This window comes from Nyctereutes procyonoides, unplaced genomic scaffold, assembly GCF_905146905.1.
Source record: "Nyctereutes procyonoides isolate TBG_1078 unplaced genomic scaffold, NYPRO_anot_genome, whole genome shotgun sequence".
NCBI classification, from domain to species: Eukaryota; Metazoa; Chordata; class Mammalia; order Carnivora; family Canidae; genus Nyctereutes; species Nyctereutes procyonoides.
Window position 1 is genome coordinate 1,188,470 of NW_026575028.1, and position 25,796 is coordinate 1,214,265.

The 25,796-nt window shown below is 47.7% G+C and overlaps 1 protein-coding gene across 2 annotated transcripts in view; it reads left to right on the forward strand.

Annotated features, from left to right (window-relative positions):
- Positions 1 to 1,466: 1,466 nt before the first annotated feature.
- Positions 1,467 to 25,796, forward strand: part of ADA2 (adenosine deaminase 2) — a 33,715-nt gene continuing 9,385 nt past the window's right edge. For both annotated transcript variants that reach the window (XM_055315343.1, XM_055315342.1), the window contains exons 1-7: positions 1,467 to 1,544; positions 4,519 to 4,848; positions 6,701 to 6,926; positions 8,523 to 8,733; positions 20,175 to 20,302; positions 22,205 to 22,295; positions 23,609 to 23,717. In XM_055315343.1, the coding sequence (XP_055171318.1) occupies positions 4,527 to 4,848; positions 6,701 to 6,926; positions 8,523 to 8,733; positions 20,175 to 20,302; positions 22,205 to 22,295; positions 23,609 to 23,717 (1,087 nt within the window). In that variant the 5' untranslated portion in view covers positions 1,467 to 1,544; positions 4,519 to 4,526. The remainder of the gene's footprint in view (positions 1,545 to 4,518; positions 4,849 to 6,700; positions 6,927 to 8,522; positions 8,734 to 20,174; positions 20,303 to 22,204; positions 22,296 to 23,608; positions 23,718 to 25,796) is intronic.

The window sequence follows — 25,796 nt, forward strand, 5'->3', positions numbered from 1 at the left end:
CAGGGTGCCCATGGCTACTATTTCTCGAGAACTTACTAGGCACTTTGCAAACGTGCTCATCGTGGACCTGTGTAGTCATTGCTTTATGACCTCCATCTTCAGATTAGGAAACTGAAGTATCAAAAGTTTAAATACCATAGCTAAATACCACGGCCAAGGCCTGGGGAACCTGGGTGGCTCCGGTGGGTGGGCAGCTGCCTTTGGCTTGGATCATGATCCTGAGGTCCTGGGATCAAGTTCTGAGTCAGGCTTCCTGCTCAGGGGGCAGCCTGCTTCTCCTGTTCTCCCCTTGCTCATGCTCTCTGTCTCTAATAAATAAATAAATTCTTTATTAAAAAAAAGTGGCCAAGGGATCCCTGGGTGGCGCAGCGGTTTGGCGCCTGCCTTTGGCCCAGGGCACGATCCTGGAGACCCGGGATCGAATCCCACGTCGGGCTCCCGGTGCATGGAGCCTGCCTCTCCCTCTGCCTATGTCTCTGCCTCTCTCTCTCTATCATAAATAAATAAAAATTAAAAAAAAAAAAAGTGGCCAAAACCACACAGCTGTGAATGGCCTGGCCCAGATATGAAGGTAGGCCAGACTCCAGCTTCTGGATATCAGGGCTCGAGTCCATTCCACTCTTCCTCTGGACCCTTTATGCTGCTTGCTTTCTTTCCTGTCCTCCCTACCCACATCACTCCTGCTTTACATCTCCCTACTTCCTCAACTAACCTAGATTTTCCCCATAACACATTTACCTTCTCTCTCTTTTTTAAGATTTTATTTATTTATTCATGAGAGACATAGAGAGAGAGAGAAAGAGAAAGAGAGAGAGAGAGGCAGAGACACAGGCAGAGGGAGAGGTAGGATCCGTGCAGGGAGCCCGACGTGAGACTCGATCCTGGGTTCCCAGGATCATACCCCAGGCTGAAGGCGGCGCTAAACTGCTGAGCTGCCCGGGCTGCCCCATTTACTGTCTCTTATATCTACCTTTTCACCCTCTGTCTAGAGGGTTGCCCCACGAATCACATTTGGAGGAGGGGTGTCTTCCCAAAGTGTGTAAGGAGACTTTGGACTGTTTTTGTGGTGCTTATTGTTTAAAACTATGCTCTAGACCCTACAAAGACACCTCAGACACAAACATACATATCCTCCCCCCAAAGCTATTAAGCCTGCACATGCACATGAACTCACACAAACACGCCTATATCTGCCTCACAAACACATAGCCCCACACACGTACACACATGCACACACACAGAGATGTACATGACTTCCACACAAATGCACACGAACACATGCAAACACACACATAGATCACCCACAAGTTCACACACGCACACACAGGTGTAAGTCCATATTCCCAAGCTTACTTGCTGCCTTGGCTCTGCTGGACTCTGTCCTCCTGGCTAGCGTGTTTCTCAGGCCTCCAAAGAGAGACCAAGAGGAAGTGAAACCTGCCCTGACAGGAAGTGAAAACAGGATGGTGAGCTCTTCTGGTGCCTCTGACACAGCTGTTGGGGGCACTCAGCAAACAGTGCGCAGTTTTTGGAGCTGCTCTGAGGTAACGGGGGTCCCCTGGGGTGGGGGTCTAGCCATGGGGTAGCGAGGACGCCAGGCCCCTGGGCTTTGCTTACCTGGTGGCAGCCCTCCCTGCCCCCGCCCGCAGCAGCCAGTCCCTTCTAGGGGAGGAAGAACGTCGCCTGGCTGCAGGGCAGGCTTTTGAAAATGGCTGTGGGCCCCAGGACGTTCTCTCAGAGTCACAGATGTACACGGTCTGTTTCCTTGTTCTTACTCTGGGAACAAATGATCGAGTTTTCATGCACCATCTTTTAAAAGTAAAAGGAAATTAATGAGAGAGATGGAGTAAGTATGGTGGTGATTGTCATAGGGATTGTTTTTCCTGATGCTCAGCCAGCTGGGCTGGGACCTGTCAGGCAGGGAAAAGCCCCTAGATGCTGGGCCACACAACTACTTCTGGGGTCTGTGGAGAGGACAGAGGTGGAGATGGTAGAGCACAGTGGCCTCTGCTCTGTGTAGCAAAAAGGGAGGGGAAAATAATAATAATAAATAATAATAAAATAATAAAAAAATTAAAAGGGAGGGCAAGGGGACCGGGGCCATTGTTTGCAGGATACAGCATGGGGTGGACAGGATGGTGACATAAATGTCGCTCTCCTCTTGCCCTCGATGTCTCAGCCGTTGCAAACACTGTAGTCCAAAGAGAGATTTGAAGCCTTCGTCCAACTCTCTGATTAGAAGAGTACAGCCCCTACCATAGCTGTGGTACCAGAGCAAATAGTATCCAGTTCCTTCTGAAAACTCCCTCTTGGGAGTTTGATGGACCTTACTTAGGATAATTGAATGTTGGCCTTGGAAACAATCTGTAATGTATTTCAATGATTAGCAAGCTTTTCATCTTTTTCATATCCCTGCAGCTCTATTTACTTAATATCTTTCTTTCTTTTTTTTTTTTTTTTTTGAAAAAAAGATTTTATTTATTTATTCGTCAGAGAGAGAGAGCATGCACAAGCAAGGGAAGTGTCAGGCAGAGGGAGAGGGAGAAGCAGGCTTCCTGCTGAGGATCATGACAGGAGCTGAGAGCAGACACTTAACTGACTAAGCCACCAGGCACCCCTACTTAATATCTTTCTTTAAATGAACTTGTTTTTAAATTTTTTTATTCATCCTAAACAGTGATATCTTGTATTACTGATGATACATGTGTCATACTTTGAGGGCCACTGATTTAGTGGAATTCACCTTTCCACAGGTGAGAAAACTGAGACCTCTAGACATTAAGCAGTTTGCCCAAGGTCTCACAGTTAAAGACATACTAATTTGGGACTGATCCTGAGGTCTTCCAATTTATAGCTTTGATTCTTTCCAGGATACTGTATTATATTTTCAAGTATGCAGAAATAATTCCTTTTTTAAAAAAAAAAATTTAAGTAATCTCTACACCCAGCATGGGGCTCAAACTCACAACCCCGAGATCGACTCGCATGCTCCTCTGACTAAGTCATCCAGGCACCCCATAATTCTTAAATGAAATTCAAATAAATGACCCAGGTAAAGTCCTAACACAGAGCTAGGCATGAGGAGACCCTATACAAGCAAATTTCTTTCCTTCTGTCTTAAATCCTTGCTCTTGCCAACCTGGACTAGCTGCTTTCTAGAAGCTATTAGTATTGCTTAGAGTTAATGTTCTGAAATATCAAGATAATATTATCTTGGTGTGGCCATTGAGCAATTGGACTATGCTAGGAGCTAAACAAACCTCATCAACCCAGAGTTGCAGGTCTTCCATTCTGGCCCAGTTTCTTGTATTATTTGTTTACTTTTTTCTTCTATTTTTTCTTTTTCCTTCTGATATGTCTGTTATTTGGGTATTGGACTTCCTGAGCCAATAATCATCTCATTTGTTTCTCTCTTATTTTGTCCGAATTTCTAAAAGATTATCTTCAATTCCATCTTGTAATATTGCTAGTAAATTTTTTAAATATCAGCTTTTGTATTTTTAAAACTTTTTAAAAAAGATTTTATTTATTTATTCATGAGAGACACAGAGAGAGAGGCTGAGACACAGGCAGAGGGAGAAGCAGGCTCCCTGTAGGGACCCTGATGGGGTACTTGATCCCAGGACCCTAGGATCATGCCCTGAGCCAAAGGCAGATGCTCAACCACTGAGCCACCCAGGCATCCCGGGAAGAGAGGATCTTAGGCAGATTGCATGGTGAGCACAGAGCCCAACTGGAGCCAAAACCAAGAGTCAGACATTCAACTGACTATGCCACCCAGGCACCCTTCAGAACTTTTGTATTTTCAATTTCTAAAAGCTCTTTCTCATTCCATTATTTTTAAAATTTTAAAATTTTTAAATTTTATTTATTTATTTATTTATTTATTTATTTATTTTAGAAAATCAGTTTTTTTTTAAGATTTTATTTATTTATTTATTCATGAAAGACACACACACAGAGAGGCAGAGACACAGGCAGAGGGAGAAGCAGGCTCCATGCAGGGAGTCTGATGTGGGACTCGATCCCAGGTCTCCAGGATCAGGCCCTGGGCCAAAGACAGGCCCCAAACCGCTGAGCCACCCAGGGTTTCCCTAATTTTTAAATTTAAAAAACATGTTTATGTAATCTCTACAACCAATGCAGAACTTGAACTGACAACCCCAAGACCAAGAGTTGCATGCTCCACTCACTGAACCAGCCAGCTATAATATAAAAAATTATAGGGGTGCCTGGGTCGCTCATTTGGTTGGGAGTCTGCCTTCTGCTAAAGTCATGATCTCAGGGTCCTGGGAAAGGTCCATGTCAGCCTTCCTGCTCAGCAGGGAACCTGCTTCTCCCTTTCCCTCTGCTCCTTCCCCCTACTCATGGGTACTCTCTCTCCCAAATAAATAAATAAAATATGGTAATCTGAGAACAGAGTAGGAGAAGGAAAATCAGAGTTTGACATTGAAATTGTAGATTTCCAGTGACCCTTTAGATATGTTGTTTCCAAGTCTGTGCAATTTCCTCTTCCAGGCATCCCAATGTCTGTGGGTGGCCCATTAGGGCGGCCAGCCCTGCTCTCTCTGCTTCTGATGGTGGCAACATCTGTTTCCTGCTCAACCATGTCCATAGATGAAGCACGAACCCAGCTATTGATGCGAGAGAGGATGATGCAGCTGGGGGGGCAGTTGGTGCTGACCCAACAGGAAGAGCTGGCCAACGAGAGGCTCATGGCCCTCAAGAAGGCTGAGGTGGCACAGGCCATGAAGACCCACCAGTTCCCCCCAAGCATGCACTTTTTCCAGGCCAAGAATCTCATTGAGAAAAGTGAGGTGTTTAACATACTGAAGAAGATGCCAAAAGGTGGAGTTTTGGAGAGGGTGGTGTGGGGTGCTAGGAAGATAGGGGGAGCTAAACTGGCAACCAGCGTTGTTATTGTTCTAAATGGAGCAGTGAGGAGCCTGTGGCTGCCTCAGTCCTCAGAGCGTGGGACTCTTGATCTTGGGGTCATGAGTTCAAGCACCATGTTGCATGTGGGGCCTACATAAAAAAAATAATAATAATAAAACTAAAAATAAATGAATGGAGCAGCGAGAACCCGACTTGGCTACTCTGCATCTTTGTTCTTGCTTGGCACGCTAGAGAGGAGGTGGTCCAGAGTGGCTGCTGGTTTATCCTGGAAACCTAAAGCCCTGCTTCCAAGGGACTCTGCCTCAGAGATGGTAGGGTGTGGGTGCTGGGCATTACTGTCTTCACAGACAAAGCTGATGTGTCCACCCCTAAGGGAGTACTGGAGCCCATAGGACCTATTCTCCTTTCATGTCTTTTCTTGCATCTGACTCTTCTACCATTTTGGGGGGCTCAGGTACCAAACAGGGTATGGTATGAACGAGCATCCTGGATAAACACATTTCTAGTAGGGTTTGTCTATAGTATATGTACATTTCTATGAATAGTAAAATAATTACAATCCTGCACCCACAAATAACGGTTTGCAGGGACGCCTGCAAACGTGGCTTAGTTGGTAATGTCTGCCTTGGGTTCAGGTCGTGATCTCAGGGTCCTGGGGTGGAGCCCAGCATTAGGCTTCCTGCTCAGTGAGGAGTCTGCTTCTCCCTTGCCTTCTGCTCTTCCCCCTGGCTTGTGCCCTCTCTCAGATAAATAAATAAAATCTTAAAAACCAAAACAAACACAAATAGTAGTTTGCAGCTTATAGGGACTTTTTTTTTAAGATTTATTTATTTATTTTAGAGAGAGAGAGAGAATGTGAGTGTAGTGAATTGAAGGGCGGACAGTGGGAGAGAATCCCAAGCAGACTCCCCACTGAGCACAGAGCCCATATGTGGGGCTCCATCTCAGGACCTCATGAGATCACAACCTAAGCTAAAACCAAGAGTTGGACACTTAACAAATGAGCCACCTGAGTGCCCCAAGGACTTTTCTATACCTCTTTATTTTAATGCTATAAATAAGTAGAGATTTAGAAAAGAAACACAAATTGGTGAAATAATATCCCCACTTGATGGAGAACATAAGGTTTAGCGAGGGTGACATGCCAAAGCTCACACAGCTGGGACCCCTAAGTGGCCAGTGTCAAGGCCAGGTGCTAAGACAGAGCAAGAAGAGCAGAGGGACAGTGGATAGTGTGCCTTGAGGAGTTCTGCAGTCAAAATAGGTGTCAGGTCTGAAAGAAGCATGGGCATTAGGGAATCCTGATGGCCGGAAGCTGCCTAGATGAGACCAGAAGCAGGGAATGCAAAGCCGGTATGTGGGGCACTGGGGAGCAGGCTGAGAGGATCTGGACCAGGTCGAGGGAGGGGCTGAGGCTCCTTCCTGTTACATCCCTTTATGGGGATGTTGGGTGGTGAGATGGAGCCCAGCTTGAACCCCAGTCTAATGATTCCAAGCCTGATGCTCCCCCACCTCATCAGGTTGCCTCTCTTGAATGAGGTCTAGTGAGGGAAGCTCCCTTCCTAAAGTGGAGCAGAAAAGGCTGTAGCCATCCCAGGGAGACAAAGGTATCTCTAGGCTTAGAAGCTCCTTGCACTGGAGTGGAGAAGGTGCATTATGAATGTTTCCAAGGAACTCCACCAGACAGACATCCTGTGCTTCTCACTGCTTGCCCATCTATACTGTCCTCAGGAGCCCTAGGCCCTGGAATCTGGACTTCACCTCTTTTGCCTCATCCCCACCCCTGACTTTCTTCCCTTTCCAGGGGCTGCCTTACACATCCATGACTTCAGCATCCTGAGCATGAACTGGCTGGTGAAAAATGTCACTTACAGGCCCCACTGCCATTTCTGTATCACCCCAAGGGGGGCGCTGAAGTTCAAATTTGCTTATCCAGCACCCCCAACCCCTACGCCAGCAGAGTGCTCAGAGTGGGTTTTGCTGGAGAAATATCGAAAGGAGCTGCAGAATGTCACTGAGTTTGACAACAGGTGAGTGTGGTTCAGAAAGAATAAATCATGTGCTCATTATAGGTAGTGGATGGAAGCGTGTGCGTCTTCCTCGCTACAGACCCATAGATGCAAATCTGGTGTTTTCTTTAAACTTTACAGGATACTTTTTTTTTTTTTTTAAAGATTTTTATTTATTCATGAGAGACACACACACACAGAGACGCAGAGACACAGGCAGAGGGAGAAGCAGGCTCCATGCAGGGAGTCTGATGTGGGACTCGATCCCAGGTCTCCAGGATCAGGCCCTGGGCTGAAGGCGGCGCTAAACCACTGAGCCACCTGCTGCCCTTTACAGGATACACTGCTTCATAAAAGCATTCAAATAGTAAGTTCCTGGCTCATTTAAATCCAATTTGATCTGCAAGAGGTATTAACAGTACTACTATTGTTGCATCAAATGAGATTTGTCCAGATGCTTAATACCAGAAAGATGAAAAGTTCCCAGCTCCTGGAATAATGACAGTGCATTGGTGGGTAAAACACCTTGAAATCATGATAGAGTGACTTCCTAACACACTTGTAGAGTAATATTATAAGTAATAAACTATTTTAATCACAGAACCATCTACGGAGTGCCTTCACAAGGTTACTTCCCTTTATGAATAAGAAACGTGAAGCTCTGTACATGGCTAATCGGGGCAAGGCCTGGGTCCTGTGGTGCCCGGTCCAGAGTTATTTCCATCCTACCTACTGTATTAGCCTGCTGGGGCTGCCATCACAGCATTCTACAGATCGGGTGGCTTAAACACTAGAAATTGTTTTGCTCACCGGTCTGGAAGCTAAAAATCCAAGGTGAAGACACTGGCAAGCTTGGTCTCTCCCGAGGCCTCTGTCCTTGGCTTGCAGACTGTGTCCTCCCATAGCCTTCCGTGTGTGTGCACTCCTGGTGTGTGTGCACTCCTGGTGTCCCTGACACCAGTCCCATTCTGTGTGGGCCCCACCCTTATGACCTCATTTAACCTTAAATACCACCAGAAAGGCCTTTTCTTCAAATACGGTCACATTGAGGGTGAAGATTTCAATGTATGGATTTTTTTTTATTTTCTTTTTTTAAGATTTTATTTATTTATTCATGAGAGAGATAGAGAAAGAAAGAGAGGCAGAGACACAGGCAGAGGGAGAAGCAGGCTCCATGCAGGGAGCCTGACGTGGGACTCGATCCAGGGTCTCCAGGATCACACCCTGGGCCAAAGGCAGGCGCCAAACCGCAGGGCCACCCAGGCATCCCATTAATGTATGGATTTTAGGGGGATACAATTCAGTGCATAACACCCCCTAAAGAGAACTTGGTCCGACAGTGGGGACGAGTTGGCTAAGCATGTGGAGAGGGGCAGGAGAGCCTGGTCGGTGGGAGCATCCCACCTTGAGCTGGGTCCTGAGAGGCACACGGCGGATCTCAGGGAGGGGGCCCCCATCAGAGAGCTCCGTGCTTCCCCTGGCCTCTCATCACTGCTCCTACAAGGCCTTTGGGTTTGCTTCTGGCAGGAGAGGCAAGGTGGGCAGGAATCCTGCAGGTACCTGGAGGCTGTGGCTTGAAACACACTTCCTCAAATTTTCCCTTTGTGTCCTGGACAGACTGCTGAAGAATTTCACTCTGATGACTGAGAACCCTGAGGTGGCTTACCCAAACCAAGCTATTGTCTGGTCCAAGTTTCAAAGCATCTTCTTCACAATTTCTGGCCTTGTCTACTATGCGCCAGTGTTTAGAGACTATGTCTTCCAGGCCCTGGAGGAGTTCTACCAGGACAATGTGCTCTACCTGGAGCTCAGAGCCATGCTGTTCCCGGTGAGTCCACCCCTCTCCTCTGCTCTGGCTCGACTTTCAGATCTTACCCTGTAGGTCTTCACTGGCTCCCCATCCTACTGCTATAGGATTGGATGCTGGTTCTATCCTGAATGGGAAATGTGTCTTTCCAGGGCCCCCATGAGCAAGGAAACCTTGCTCTGTACTGTCTGGCCCCTATGATACTGTGAACATCCCCCCTGCCCTTTACCCCCTTCTCTCGTGACCCCCACTTCTTACCTTCTCCCAGATACACATTATTGCCTGCTGGCTGCTTGGGGTTCCCTGGCCTTGAACTCTGAGCAGTGTCTCATGCCTGGACCTTCCTTGACCTGTCTCCTTTCATAACAAAATTTAGTTTCGGGGATCCTTGGGTGGCTCAGCCTGTCTTCGGCCTAGGGCATGATCCTGGAGACCTGGGATTGAGTCCCACGTCGGGCTCCCTGTGAGGAACCTGCTTCTCCCTCTGCCTGTGTCTCTGCTTCTCTCTCTCTCTCTCTCTCTGTATCTCTCATGAATAAATAAATAAAATCTTAAAAAAAAAATTTAGTTTCTCAGAGTCCCTCAGGACTATGCTCTTGGTCCTAGGACAGCTGATGGGTTTGGCAAATGGATCACCCTGGTAGCACTGGGGAGAATGGACTGCAATGAGAAGGTTGCCCAGTGAGAGAGGTGGGGACGGAGGCTGGGAGAGCAGGGGAATAGCAGGTGTGAGATGACAAAGCTAGGAGACAGAAGCAACGAGGAGATGTGCAGTGTGCTGGAGGAGGACTCCAGAGGTCTTACGGACCAACCATGTGGGGGTGAAGACTTTGGATGGCATTTGGCTTGAGTTGATTGACTTGAGTTGACTTGAGTTGGGTAGTGACCTTGATGGAGATAGGGGATGTAAGAAGAGGAGCAGGATGGGAAGGAGAATAGAAAGTTTGGTTTTGAACCTGTAGAGTTGGAGGTGTCTAGGAGACAACCCTATGAAGATGTCCAGGAAGTGGCTGCATACATGACTTTGGAACCCACAGGAGAGTTCTAGCCTGGAAACAGATGTTTGACATTTGTCTGTGGAAAGGTAATCCTTAAAACTGTCAGAGGGAGGAGGTTCCCACCAAGGCCATCAGTTGAAAAGAGGAGCAGGCCAAGAAGGGGACCCTGGAAACAGAAATAAGATGGAAAGTTCATGAAACAGGCTGAGAAGGAGTGTTATCAAAGCAGGAGAGAACTAAGATGGCCTCCATTTTAGATGATGCCTTGTTAGGAGAGCAGCCCAGGTGATCAGATGTTCCTGGCCCCTTCCTTTGGGATGTCTGTTGGACAGAACTTCCCTAAGGACTATTTGTGGGAGGGACTTGGGTGCTGTGGGAGTGGGCAGGATTTCTGAATGTTTCATTTGGTGGGTTCACAGAAAGTTTGAGCTGCTTGAAGATTTTAAGTGGCTTGGGGTACGTGACCTTTATGTAGAGCTCTCCCGGATATTGTATCCTAACCAGTCTGCTCATTCATTGAAATATTTATTGAGCATACAAACGCCTTGGTGACTGACCTTTAAGTTTGTGGTAAGGTCTACAGGCTGGCATTATTTTGGCTTTGTTACCATATTCCATGGTCTTTACAGGCTCAGAAATTTTATTGTTTGTACACTTAGAAGTGATAGTGCTCCAGAGGACTGAAACACATTGACCAAATTCATAAGAGACAGAAGTATAAAAAAGAAAGTCAGAATGCTGGTTTCCAGAGAAAACTATCGATTAGACCAGACACTTAAGCATCTTGATTGGGAAGTTCTCCTGAGAGAACTTCAAGATTTGAAGGCAAATCTTAGACTTTCCTGAAGCCAGGTTATAGCCAGAAGGATGTTGGTGAGCCAGAGCCCAATAATAAGCCTGTCACTAAGCTCTGAGAATCTAAGGGGGTCCATAACAGTGTTCTTAATCTTTGGAAAATCTGATGAAAATTATTATCCTTTTCCCAGGGTGGGTAAAATGCTAGAATAAATTGACTTTATTGAAAACATTGTTTCCACATGTATCCATTACTTATCTATGAAACATAGCAATGTACAGAGATTCTGATATTTGTGCATTCTAAAAAAATTTTTTTAAATGTTTTATTCATTTATTCATGAGAGAAACAGAGAGAGAGAGAAATTGAGAGAGCACGATCAAGTGGAGCAGCAGAGGGAGGGGGAAGCAGACTCTCCACTGCTCCGGGAGCCTAATGTGGGGCTCCATTCAGGACCCTGGGACCATGACTTGAGCTGAAGGCAGACGCCCAACCGACTGAGCCTCCCAGGCACTCCCCAAATTTTTATTCATTTATTTTTTTTAGATTTTATTTATTCATGAGAGACACACACAGAGAGAGAGGCAGAGACACAGGCAGAGGGAGAATCAGGCTCCGTGCAGGGAGCCCAATGTGGAACTCAATCCCGGGACTCCAGGATCACACCCTGAGCCGAAGGCAGGTGCTCAACCACTGAGCCACCCAGGCGTCCCAATTTTTAAATTCTTGTTGGGATCCCTGAACTGATTTTATTACCCCCAGTTTGATCTAAAGTGCTCAAGGACCCTGTAATGAAGGATACACCTGTCCCAAGAACCAGTAATTCCAGTTTGTGGATCAGGGCTCCCCTTTCCTTCATAAAGCTCCCTCCAGGCCAATTCTCAGGACTGACCCACCTTTCCCCTTAGATATGTTAATCCCCACCTGAGGTTAGTTTAAGGCCCGGCCCTGGGGGTTCCTGAAGAGGTGGCTCCCAGATAAGGGTGCCTATCTGCCCTGGGGTCTGACGTTTGTGTGGTTGTGAAAGCTCTGAGTATAGTTCCCGGGAAGTGGGAGTGAGGGTGACCTCTGTGCCCACCGTAGAGCTTTCAGCAGTTTTGTGAGCAGAATAAATAAGACCTGGACACAAATGATCCTTTTACAGGAAGAGAGGGTCCATCCACCTATTAAGAGAAGACTTTCAAAAAGAGATGAGCTGGCAGTGGGCCTGGCCTATGTGAGGTATAAAAAATTTCACTTCCCAGAACAATTTATTCCCCTGTTTCAGCCTGTTTATTCTCCAAGTCTGGGCTCCAGCCCCTCTAAGTCTGTCCTCCTCTCTGGGTCCCACAGAAGCTGGTTTGTGCGTCAGACAACCCCTCCCTCACCCCTCCCCCACCCCCGCCCGAGTGCACATCTCTCGTCTTTGTCTCCTGGTGATGCAGATTTCCAGCACCAGGCATTTGTTGCCTCCTGATTTTTGTCAGATCGTGAGGTATTTCAGACGGACACGACACCTTCCGTTGCCAAGGGGCACCAATAGTGATAATCATGCTTGGTGGTGGTGGCCCTCAAACGTGGCTGCTGTATGAATAATCTGGAGGTGCTCTTTAAAATTCAGGTTTAAACCCCCACCTCCCAGAATTCTAGTTCTGTGCTCTTGGGGAGGGCCAGGAAGCCGCAAAATCAACTAGCTTTCCCCCTCCTCTCACTGATTCTAATGCAGATGGTCTCACCCAGACCACACTGGCAGCCAGGGCCTTCTTTGCCTTGACCTTTACAAAGCTCTCGGGCTGCACGGCAAGCTTGCGCCGTACAGGCACGGAAACTGAGGCGTAGAAGGGTCCAAGGGCTCGATCAAGATCACCCAGGTGGTAAGGAGTGATGGATAGAGGCCAGGTTGCTGGATTTTATGGGCATTGAAGCAGCATGCCCACATCAGGAGGAGCTCCCGGAGGGGGCATCGGGCTTCGAGTCTCCTCCTTCTCTAGGGGCAGAGAGCCCCTAGGATAGGCCGCTCGCCCCTGCTCAGGGCTCGCTCCCCGTTGGGCCTTCCCCGCGGCCTCCTGGGCGCGGGGCACGGGGCACGGGGGAGGTAGCGCATCCTCGCGGCAGGGCCCCGGGCGCCTGAGGGGCGGAGCGGAGAGGAAGGGGGGATCGCGGAGGCTTTGGCTGCTTTGAGGGCGGTGACTCTCCTCTTGAGCCGGTGGGGAAGCATTTAGGGGAAGATGCTGAGAACTGGAGGGAGAGCAGTTGTTTCCCGCTTCCTCCCTCCTCTTTTCCTGCGGGGCTATTTCCTCCTTGCCCCGCCGTGGAGTGGGCTCCGGGATTTAGCTCCGAGCCCCTGCCTTGCTCCTAACCTCTCCTCCACTCTGCTCACCCCCCGCCATCCTAGAAGGTGGAAGGCTGCTGGGATTTGGGATTCTGGAGAGGCTGAGGGGGATGGGATTTGACCATTTGTTCTGCTCTGACCCTGGAACAAAGGCCTCTTGCAACGGAGAGTCTCTGCCTTACTGCCCCCCATTAGCCAGAGTAGGGGGAGCCATCCGCACATTAACAACTAAAAACCGCCTGCACGGGAATTCTTTTGCTGAGCCGCACAGCCTCCTCCTTCTTGCTTGTGGGGCTAATTCAGGGCCTGGGATGATGTTGATGGACTATCCTGGCTGCTCAGCCTCCTATTGTGTTACTAATGCTTGATAACAAAGGCTACTTGCCTTTAGCAACAGTTGCTAGGCGGGTCTTATCTCCTGGGCTCCAGTCCCTTCCCCCACAGTCGCAATCTGAGGCCCAGACTGGGTCCTGGCCAGTTTTCAGACGAGCTCTTGTAAGACCCCAGAGGATTATCCACAGGAGATTGGCCTGCTGGCACTAACTGACAGGGGGTCTTAGGAAAGAGACAGGGTGGTGCACTCGAGATGGTCGTGCCCAGACGTTTTCTTGGATGCTGCCACTTGTGTAACAAACGCTACCGTTGCTTGGCCTACCCACTCCCTACCACCACGGGTTTTCCTGGATTCTTGGCAGATCCTCCATTGAAAATTCCACCTGGCTTGTTGCTGAAGTCTCTTGTTACTGGTGTAACTCTGCAAGAACACAGACAATCGAGGTTGGGATAACTCTCTTAGCTGCTCCCCATCATAATAGCATTTATCCTGCTATGCAGTAATCATGCTGTTTACTTGACTGTCAAGTCCACAAAAATGGTAGATCTTAACCCTAGCTGGACATTGTACATTAGAAGCACCCGGGGAGATTCAAACAAACAAACAAATAATGGATTGTGTTCTACCCCAGACATTCTGATTTAATTAGTCTAGGGTGAGACCCAGGCATTTCTGTCTCCTCAGGTGATTCTAATGTGCAGCCAGAGCTGGGACACTGGGACCGGAGTCACTAGAAGACGGAGCTGCTCTGATGACAGGAGACACCCTGGGTCAGCAAGATTCTGAACGTCCTGTTGGGAAGTAGGACTGAGTTTCTTAGCCTTTCTCAGCCTTGTAATCTCCATCTGTAAAATAAGAACTACCTGGTAGTGTAGTTTTGAAGATTAAATGAGATTGTGATATAAAGCTCTTGTCAGGGATCCCTGGGTGGTGTAGCGGTTTGGCGCCTGCCTTTGGCCCAGGGCGTGATCCTGGAGACCTGGGATCGAAGCCCACGTCGGGCTCCGGGTACATGGAGCCTGCTTCTCCCTCTGCCTATGTCTCTGCCTCTCTCTCTCTCTCTCTGTGTGTGACTATCATAAATAAGTAAAAATTAAAGAAAAAAGAAAAGAAAGCTCTTGTCATATACCAGGCACATAATAGAAGCTCATTTAGTGCATGCTAAATGCATGGTGCTCTAGTGGTGAAAACTAGTTATATTGATTTCTGTAAATAGCCAACTTCATAGTTTCACAATTAAACCATAATTTAAAATGGAGATAATCTATATATATATTTTTTAAATTTTTATTTATTTATTTTTTTTTTTATTTTTTTTTTTTTATTTATTTATGATAGGCACACAGTGAGAGAGAGAGGCAGAGACACAGGCAGAGGGAGAAACAGGCTCCATGCACCGGGAGCCCGACGTGGGATTCGATCCCGGGTCTCCAGGATCGCGCCCTGGGCCAAAGGCAGGCGCCAAACCGCTGCGCCACCCAGGGATCCCTAAATTTTTATTTATTTATGATAGTCACATCAGAGAGAGAGAGGGGGGCAGAGACACAGGCAGAGGGAGAAGCAGGCTCCATGTACCGGGAGCCCGACGTGGGATTCGATCCTGGGTCCCCAGGATCGCGCCCTGGGCCAAAGGCAGGCGCTAAACCGCTGCGCTACCCAGGGATCCCGGAGATAGTCTATATTGAATCCAATGTGTTTTCAACTCAAAAGGGCTTATTACATGGATATAGCAGCTTTTGTATCACATAGTCTTAGAGAAACCTCCTACTTGTACTTACTGATTGCTAAATTCTAGGATATTAACTCATCGTCCTAGGATAACTGCAGATTTTGAGTTGTTTTTCTACATCTAGTGGTAATAATAAGAGTGGTAATAGGGACGGCCCAGATGGCTCAGCGGTTTAGTGCTGCCTTCAGCCCAGGACCTGATCTTGGAGACCCAGGATCAAGTCCCATGTCAGGCTCCCTGCATGGAGCCTGCTTCTCCCTCTGCCTGTGTCTCTGCCTCTCTCTCTGTGTCTCTCATTAATAAATAAATAAAATCTTAAAAAAAATAAGATTGGTAATATTATTAGTAGTTATCATTTTTTTAAGTTTTTAAAGATTTTATTTATTTGTTTGTTTGTTTGTTTATTTATTTATTTATTACAGAGAGAGAGAGAGAGAGAACGAGCTTGAGTACAAGCCAGGTGAGAGGCAGATGGAGGAGACTCCCGCTGGGCAGAGAGCTGGATACTGGACTCTGCGGAACTCCATCCTGGAACCCTGGGAACATGACCTGAGCCAAAGGCAGATGCCTAACTGATTGAGCCACCCAGGGGACCTTAAGTTTTAATTTTTAAAAGTAATCTCTGCACTCAATGGGGGCTTGAACTCATAACCCCGAGATCAAGAGTTGCAGGCTCTTCTGGCTGAGTCAGCCAGGTGCCCCAATAGTTATAATTTCTGAGTGCTTTCCAATTTTTTCTTTTTCTTTTTCTTTTTTTTTTTTTTAAAGGTTTTTTATTTATTTATTTACGATAGTCACAGAGAGAGAGAGAGAGAGAGGCAGAGACACAGGCAGAGGGAGAAGCAGGCTCCATGCACCGGGAGCCCGACGTGGGATTCGATCCCGGGTCTCCAGGATCGCGCCCTGGGCCAAAGGCAGGCGCCAAACCGCTGCGCCACCCAGGGATCCCTCTTTTCTTTTTTTTTTTTTTGCTTTCCAAATATTAACTCATTTGTTCCTTGCATTGACCCTGTGCTGTGAGGTATGATTGCCTGGGACAGAACATATCTCCACCGGGAGCCTGACCCAGAAGGCTGTCCAGAACCGTCTAGCCAACTGAGAACTTTACTTGAATGCCTGGCTTCCTAGCAAGTTTCTGACCTATAGTGGAGTGGCTGTAAGGCTGTGAGGCGTTGCAGGTCTCCCCCTGAAACAAGTCTCTTGTTCCTTGAAATCGGGGTGCTTGTGCACATTCAGATCCTGCCCTAGGTGCTTCCATAAAGCCTGCAGTTTCTTGGCCAGAGGCCAGAAGCCCAGGAGTACAAGATATGGGCAGCCCCTCTGGTGATTTACTGAGGTACCAAAAGACTAGGGCTCTGGCATCTGCAGCCCCAGGGGCCAGATTCCTTCTTCGCAACCTTCCATGCTATGGGAACTGGCAGTGGGATTGGAACCCTGCAAGGCAGGGGTCCCAGATTCTCCTTCAATAAGTACTGGAATGACAGAATTGATGGCTTGTTAGTGCGGCCATATGCAAGCCCCCATCAGGCTTCTGGTTGTGTCATTTGCATATCTGCACAGACTTGTTTAATATGCCAAGGATCTTCTTTTAGGCAGAATTGTCAGTTGTTGATTTTTTTTTAAGGTTCTTTTTGTTCCCCTTCAGTTCTGCTAGCACTACTCTATTGGCTACCCCTCTGATATCCATCTATTCATCCCTTCTTTAAAACTGCTGCCTGGGGCTTAGTAATGAAGAGTAAACTCTTCTCTAGTTAATGCCTATTTGTGGAGCTCCTGCACTAGGGCTATAGGAGGAGGTGGTGGGAAGATCCAAAGGACCTGGATCCTGCCGACAGTGGTCTACAATCCAGTTGGTGTGTCTGGGCAGGGGACTCAGTAATGACATAGCAGTCAAAGCATGGGGAAGAATTCTGGTCTTCCCTTCTGCAAATCACCTAGAAAATGCCAAGAAAACTTCAAGTACCAGTTCTGGGTTGGTTTAATGCAACTGTTCTCAAATTTTTACACTCAAAAATTTTGGAGGATCCTAAAGAGCTTTTGTTTGTATGGATTATATCTATGATATCCTGTATAACCTAGCTTGTATTAGAAACTAAAACTGAGAAGATTTCAAAACTCAAGGCTATGCAAGCACACAATCCATTATTTGTCAGGGCAATATTGTCACAAGCGATGCAACTTCTGAAATATTCTGTACCCTTATGCGAGGAGAATGAAAAAGACAAATAAGATCTTAAACTTTTCATGAAAAGAGTTTCTTTTTTTTTTTTTTTTTATGATAGTCACAGAGAGAGAGAGAGAGAGAGAGAGAGAGAGAGAGAGAGAGGCAGAGACACAGGCAGAGGGAGAAGCAGGCTCCATGCACCAGGAGCCCGACGTGGGATTCTATCCCGGGTCTCCAGGATGGTGCCCTGGGCCAAAGGCAGGCGCCAAACCGCCGCGCCACCCAGGGATCCCTGAAGAGAGTTTCTGATTTTGCAGACTGCCTGGAAAAGTAGGGGACCCACAGGGGTTCCCTGGCCACACTTGGAGGACTGCTGGGGTACAGCGTATAGGTTCTGTAGGCATCAAAGATGTGAAGATTCTAGCGGAGCACCTGGAAGTCTGTAAGCCTTGATCAGTGGCAGGAAGAGTTCTTTTAAAAATCCTTGGTAAAGTAGGAGAGGATGACAGCAAACTTTTCTTTACCCTCTTAAGGTTCTTGTTTTGGGGCCTGCAAATCAAACTGACAAAAGCTTCGTTAACAGGAGAAAAGGCGGACAAATCGCATTTGATGTTATTATTTAATTTTTAAGTGCTTGGAAGCCTTTGTGTAGAAAAAAGTGAAGCCCTCCAAAAATGGATAGATCAAGTGCTTATACACTATTTTAACCAGTGTTGATAAATTGTGGAGAAACAGCGATATAGAGGAAAAGGGGTTTGGGTTTCTGGGGTAGTAAATTGTGGTAAGGGAGCTATGTGGGGGAAGCTCACACAAGATAAGGGCTACATTACACCCATCTCCATGCTGACCTTGTGTCTCCAGTGATAAGCCTTGTTCTCCTGGTGCGGGGAGATGGGAGAGGGAGCATCTCCATGAGAGTTAATACCTTGCTTTTAGGCAGATAGGGGGAAGTCACAGAGCTCTGTCTATGTTTGTGCTTGATTGCCTTCTACTCATAATAATCCTTATGCAAAAGTAGCATATTTTAGGGTGGCATGTTCTAATCTCCTTCAGTAAAAATAATAATAGTAGCAGGCTATACTAGATACTGAGTTAGCAATACTAAGGATTCTCTCCTCTGGAAAGTACTGACAGCTTTAACTTTCAGTAAGCCTGAGCATGTCCACTCCTAGGCTAAGCAGTTAGGGAAGATCCACCTGCTGAGAGTGAGCCCAGTTGAGGGGCTGAGGCAACCTTGTGTGGGACTGCATGAGACGTCAGGCTTCACTGGGCAGCAGCAGAGGAAACCAAAGAGCCAAGGCCAATGAGGCCAAGAGAGGGGGTTGGAAACAGCTGTTCATTCACTCCACTTCCCCCAACCTGGGTTGTAGGACAGGACCCTTGGAGGTGAAAGGGCAAAAAGGCTGCTCTGTTGGCCTGGGGAGAAGAGGGTGCTGGGAAGGCTGCCCTGGAACAAAAGGCAGCACCTCCAGGGCACAGCTGGGAGGGAAAGGGCAGGAGCCCTGGGCTGGCAAGAGTGAACAAGTGATTGGCTGGCAATGAGAAAAGGTTCTTGGAGACCACTGTGTCCTGGGATGCCGGGATACAAGAGCTGACCCCAGTCAGGAGAAAGGATTTCTCTACTTTAGGTGATGAGAGAGCTCATGACTTACATTCTGCCTCTGCCCTTCAGCCTCTGCTCCCTGAATCCCAGCAGCTCTGGCTCTGTGTGGAACCATTGCTCCCCATGCCAGGATTAGCAATGCTTTAGCCAGAGGGGCCAGTGCAGAGCTGGCCCAGCTTCAATGCCATTTCCCTCAAAAAGCTTTTCGGGGATCCCTGGGTGGCTCAGTGGTTTAGTGCCTGCCTTCAGCCCAGGGCGTGATCCTGGGGTCCTGGGATCGAGTCCCACATCAGGCTCCCTGCATGGAGCCTGCTTCTCTCTCTACTTGTGTCTCTGCCTCTGTGTGTGTGTGTGTCTCTCACGAATAAATAAATAAAATCTTAAAAAAAAAAGAAGTTTTTCTGACCCTATCCCCTTTTTTCTCTGAGGTCCCATAAACCTCTATTTAGCACTTAATTCTTCTGGCTTTGTACCACAAAAATGAATCGAGCCTGTCTTTGGGAACTCCTTAAGGGCAGGCGTCTTGTCTTACTAGCATTGGCTACCCTTCCAGAGCTTAGCCTGTTTTCTTGCACAAGGCAGTTTTTTTTGTTTGTTTGTTTTGTTTTTAAGATTTTATTTATTCATGAGAGAGACAGAGAGAGACGGAGACACAGGCAGAGGGAGAAGCAGGCTCCCTGTGGGGAGCACAATGTGGGGCTCGATCCCAGGACCCCAGGGTCATGACCTGAGTTGAAGGCAGATGCTCAACCACTGAGCCACCCAGGGGCCTCACACCATAGGGTTTTCTTTTTGTTTGTTTGTTTGTTTGTTTGTTTGTTTTCACACCATAGGTTTTTAACTGAGAGTCATAGAAATAACTTCTGCATATTATTTCTTTGCATCTTCCTTTGCCTCACAATCTCTTTGGAAACTCCCATATCCTGTCCTGACCCTGAACTGCCACTTTGGCTGGGCTGAGAGCTGACCAAGTGGCTGAGAGCTGACCCCGTGATGGGGGAGGAGACGGGAGCTGCAGAGGATGCTGCAGGGGATACTACAGGGGATGTACCCACTCTTTTCCGGTCTCTCACCGAGGACACTTGTTCATTCTTGTTGCCTTACCCACAGTCCCTTGCTGGCTCTTCGCACTCTGCCCCTAACCATGTCCACTTCAGGGGACATACCACCTAGAGGTGGTAAGGTGAGGAGATGAAGTGGGTCCTTGGACTCCTCTTTTTGGCTGTTTCCTATCCCCAGCTGACCTGTTCTGCATTCATTACACAAATGCCTATTGGGCGCCCACCATGTGCCAGGCACTGCTTTAGGTGCAAGGACCCAGTAATGAATGAATCAGTCAGGCAGACACCCAGCTTTTGGGTGTTCAAGAGCATTCTCCCACATAGGATTAGGACTTCTGATATCAGAGGCTGTTGAAGGCTCTGGACAAGGAAATTGTAAAGTCCGATCTGGCCTTAGATATTTTTGGCCATGAGAATGAAGTTCGCTCACCTCCAATGTCTGATCATGACCATGCTTCCTTCTCAGGTGTATGAACTGAATGGGACCGTCCATAGCCGAGAGTGGTCAGTGAGGACTTATAGAGAAGTGGCTTATATGTTTGCGAAAAAACATCCTGGGTTCATTGGAATCAAACTCATTTATACGGATCACAGGTGAGAGAGAACATAGCTGAAGCTGCGGATTTGGGAGAATGGGGTGCAGGCAGAGCCCCTAGACTGGGAAGGGAGGGGAGGAGAAAGGGAGGCTGGGAGGCTAGGGGGCTGGTGTCAGAGACCTACCCCTGCTGCCAAAGAGCCATGGGCTTGGCAGATATGTTTGTGCACGTGTGCAAACACCTAGCTCTAAAGTCATTTCCAGTTTGAATCTACCCCTGTAGGCTGAAATGAAGAACTTTGGCAATTTTCCAGATAATTCTAGGTTCTGACCCCATGTTGGCCTGGATGACTCAGTTATGGATATGTTTTTGCTTATATGTTCAGATAACTGGCTCATTTCTTTGTTTCAACTTGCCTTTGGGGTTCTGCCTAATGTTAGCCATGTGCTGTGGATGGCTGTGGATGGCTTTGTGCAAGGCCTTGACTGATGACCCAGCCCTGAGGGACAGCTACCTCAGAGTCTGTGTGTGGACGCCCAGCAGGAGCATGGATGTGGGACTTGGTGGTGTGAACAAGGGCCCACTCTTTCCCCAAGCAAGCGCAGAAAGCTTCATCGCTTAACTTCCCTTCTGATTTTACCAAGGCAGGCTCTCTCCTCCTGTCAAAGGATGGCCAGTCTAAGGCCTGTGATACACAGGGCTGGGGATGTGGAGCAATCACATGGGGATCAACACTGAGTCAGGGCTTGGGGAAGGGCAGCTCCTCTATTTGCTCAGCCAACTCTAGAGGCTGGGCTCTTGGAGAGCAGTCAGACACCTCCTGCCCCATCCCTGCTGAGGCCCTCTACTCCTTGTGAGGGCTTGGGGCTTGCTGAGTAGAGGCCTACACCTGTGTGCTAGTCAGCCAGGAGGGGGCTTGCAAGCTGGGCCCCCTGGGTCCCCTCAGAGGCTCCCTGGGGGTCAATAGCAAGAGGATGTGAGGACTGGGCAGCAGGTGGTAAATGCTCCTGTGTTCCCTTAGAGCTCTGAAGGAGAGGGAATGAGCAGGGAGTAGGGGAATCTAAGCCCCACAGAACTGAGGTAACAAGTGAGTCAGCTGCTGTGCAGAGATCTTTGTTCTGTCACAGAGTTGTACCAGGCTTTTCCCTTTGGTGCTTCTGTTGTGCTGCTTGCCTCGTCCCTATTCTGGACTTGAGCAGAGGGAGTGTGGAGAGAAGACAGACATTTTGGTTTTGTGATTTCTGTAGTGCCCAGGGCTTTGCTGATTTAATTGGAGGCAGAGGACTTATAGGTGCCAGGTCCAGCTGACCTGACAGGGACTTGGGTGATCTGTTGCATTTCAGGCTCTGCAGGGCACCCACTTCGGGAAACCGTCCTCTCAGGGATGCAGGGCAACTTTTGAACGAGGCCTCTTTGCTTCATCCAAATGTAGATAAATGAAACTTATCCCATGAATCTCTCTTCCTCATTTTGCTTTTCAGACACTATGGGTTCCTCTGTAGCCAGCCAGAGTCCTGGATAGGGTTCGGTTTGGGTGATGTATTTCTTTCTTTCTTTTTTTTTTAAGAGACAAATATTCGGATTGGTTTATTTATTTATTCATGAGAGATACAGAGAGAGAAGCAGAGACACAGGCAGAGGGAGAAGCAGGCTCCATGTAGGGAGCCTGACGTGGGACTCGATCCCCGGTCTCCAGGATCACACCCCGGGCCAAAGGCGGCGCTAAACCGCTGAGCCACCCGGGCTGCCCATGGGTGATGTGTTTCTCAGATGTAGCCACTGGTAGGGATCCCAGTAGCCCGGGCAGCACAGGGTCATGTGGGCAGTGGGGCGAGGGTGTGGGAAGTGGTTGCTGTGTACCCTGGACCAGCTCAGCCCCAGGCACTAGTGGAGCCACTTGGGGGTGCCCAGCAGTGCCAATGTCAAATCATGCTGTTGCCCCCGCTTCTGTCTCTCGCAGATTTAAAAATGTGTCCTTCATCATGAAATCCGTGCAAACAGCCATGGCGCTTCGAACCATGTTCCCCAGGATGGTGGCAGGGTTTGACCTGGTAATGGACTGTGCATGACGAAGCTGAGAACGGGGCCCAGGAGCTGCTCTTCCTGCAGGCCTTGGCAGCTCCCACCAAACCCTTTGTAGAGGCACAGGCCTGGCCAGAGCTTAGCACTGACCTTCTCTGGGGGCCAGCAGGATGAAGACAGCTCCAAGAAGAAGGGGAGCAGAAAGGGCCAGGAGGCTGAAAGGGGGAGTTCCAGAATAAGGAAGGAATTCGAGGAGCTTGGGCAGTAATGGTGGGCTTAGTCCCATTCCCCTGCCATCCGCCCTCTTTCTACCTACCTACAGGGGGCTCTTTAAACTGTGGCACATGGAGGGGGGCTGCTGCAGGGGGTCTGGAAGCAGAGATGGGGATAGCCCTGGGCAAAACTGTCAAGGATCCCTAGAGTTGTCCCTTGCCCCTCCATCCCATTTGCTTCCTCAGCTACTTCCGAAGCTGCGCATCCATAGGTGGTGCCCTGACCCTCCACCAAATCAAAGCCATAACCAAGCTCTGACAGCCAGGGCACACTTCCCAGGTGATAACCCATCAATCTCATGAAGGAAGCTAAATTAGTTGGAGCTAACTGGCTCAAAGGCCGTCCTGACTCCCTCTTACAGAAACTACTTTTTACCTGAGCCTGTGCTTAAGCTCTTGTTTTCATACCATCCACAGTGCATAAGAGTGGATTTTATTTTCTTCTTTTTTTTTTTTTTTTTAAGATTTTATTTATTTATCTGACACAGAGAGAGAGCACAGGGAGGGGTGAAGGACAGAGGGAGAGAGAGAAGCAGATTCCCTGGTGAGCAGGGAGCCCCATGTAGGACTTGATCCCAGGACCCTGGGATCATGACCTGAGCTGAAGGCAAACATTTAAATGACTGAGCCACCCAGTTGCCCCATAGGAATGGACAAAGGAGGCTGACTAAGCACCTCTAGTATAGAGCTTCCAGATCAGTCCCTAGAAGGACTGTAATGGACAAGTCCTGGAAGGAATTTGGGGTTGGAAGGGGGATAGTAGTTGTTCAAAGGGATCTACTTGCAAGTTCCAACTCATTAAGTCTGCACTCCATTCTACTACATTGAATGTCCGTATTTGGCTTACTATAAAAATGTGTCATTGTCCCCTTCCCCAACAAATTAAAATAGGCATTCTGAAGGAAATACACTTTTTATCCTAAGGTACTCTACTCATGGCACATATCTACAAATCCCGGGGTGTGTGGGGGGTATGTGTCGTTTAATTTGCAAAGCATAATTTTGTTGTAGTTACAGCTGAGGCATGGACCAAGCAGATGGCTCCATATCCCCTCTTCTCTGTCCTGCAGGTGGGGCATGAAGACACTGGCTACTCCTTGTTTGACTACAAGGAGGCTTTGATGATTCCCACCTTGCATGGTGTTAAACTGCCTTACTTTTTCCATGCTGGAGAGACAGGTGAGCCATATGGAGACAAGCAAAACAGAGGAGATGATAGATAGGAGGGGTTCCTCATCATCACTCGAGAGATCTGATAGGATCCTGGGGCAGTATTGATATTGTTGAGAGTCGTTTTATTGTATTTGTCCATTTTGTATGCATTATTTCACTTAATACTGATGGCAAGCCCCTGGAGAAGGAATAACAATATCTGGCACGTTAAATATATTATTACTGGGGATCCCTGGGTGGCTCAGCAGTTTAGTGCCTGCCTTTGGCTCAGGGCGCGATCCTGGAATCCCGGGATCGAGTCCCGCGTGGGGCTCCCAGCATGGAGCCTGCTTCTCCCTCTGCCTGTGTCTCTGCCTCTCTCTCTCTCTATGTCTATCATGAACAAATAAATAAATAAATCTTTAAAATATATATATATATATATATATATATATATATATATATATATATATATATATTATTACTAATTCTCACTCCAGTTCTGCTGGGAAGGTGTTTTTACCTCCATTTTATTTTATTTTATTTTGAAGATATATTTATTTATTTGAGGGAAGATAGAGGAGGGGCCGAGGGAGAGGGAGAATCTCAGACTCCCCATTGAACACTGAGCCAGACACCAGGCTTGATCTCAGGACCCTGAAATCATGACCTGAGCTGAAGTCAAGAGTTGGACTTTTAACCGACTGAGCCACCCAGGTGCCCCCCTCCTCGTTTTATTGCCCAAGTCTCCAAATAGAGTGGTTGGTCCAAGGGTAAGGAGCTAGTTATTAGTGGAGCTTGAGTTTGAGCCCTTTCTGATGTCTATTTTATAATGAGTGAATTGTGCCTAGGAGATTAATTCACCTGTCTTAAGTCATACATGGGTTAGGTGGCAGAAGATGGACTAGGACCAGGCCTGCTCTAGCAACTAGGAAGCTTTGTCCACACTCATCAGTGCTGAAGGGGTGACCCCACCCAGCTCAAGCAGGCCCCACTGCTATTGTTTCTGAAATGCCATTGGCTTAGCCACCCCTTTGTTTCCCAAAGCTCACTTCATAGGCTCGTGGGTCATCTCTCAGACCTTCCCATATCCCAGTCCTTAAAATGTGTAAACCCTAAGCAAAAGGAATCCCAGATCATGGCTGTAATTTCAGGTCAAAATGAAGATGTTGGGTGCTTAGATCAGGAGGAAAGCTTATTGCTGCATCCCACCTGGCGTCCCTGAGTACCTGAGGCACCTGTCATCCTTAGAAGACCAAAGAGAAGGACACCTGGGTGGCTCAGCAGTTGAGCCTTGCATTTGGCTCAGGGCATGATCCTGGAGTCCCGGGATCAAGTCCCACATTGGGTTCCCTGCATGGAGCCTGCTTCTTCCTCTGCCTGTGTCTCTGGCTCTCTGTGTCTCTCATGAATAAATAAATAAAATCTTAAACAAAAAAAAAAAAAAAGAAGAAGAAGAAGAAGACGACCAAGAAGATAAGTGGAGAGCATTGGGGGGCTTGAATTTCACAACCAGGTTGAAATCTTGCCTTATCACACCATCTCTCAGATGAAGGGTCTGTGTACATTAATCTCCTTTTTCCTGACATTTCAACTCAATTTAGATCAAAGCTGTTCTACAGGTTTGAAGAATTGTTTGTGGGGGTTAGGGTAAGGGGGTAGGGGTAGGGGTTACTAACCTTGAAGAGCTTGTGGTCTGGTTGGGAAAATCGTACTTAGCTGTGTGAAATCATCTCAACAGTATGAAACAGCATAATAGGATCTAACCACATTCTAAGATGCATGGCCCTAGGAGAAGATTTTGCCAGGAGCTGAGTATTTAATACCCAAGAGTAATGTTCTTATTTTTTAAAAGGAAGAAATCTTTGAAATTTTTAGATAGGAAACCAGTGAAAATCCACCCTAACCATGAAAAACATGCCCTAACCAACAGTGGGAATTGTTGGGTTTTATTCCTAACAGAAAAGTGAATTTTCATATTTTACCTGTAGATTGATAAGGATGCTTTTGGCTGCCAGGAATGGAATACATTTAATAGGTTTTGCAACAAGGTCATCTCTTATTTATTTTTAAAATTTTATTTATCCATTTGAGAGAGAGAGCATG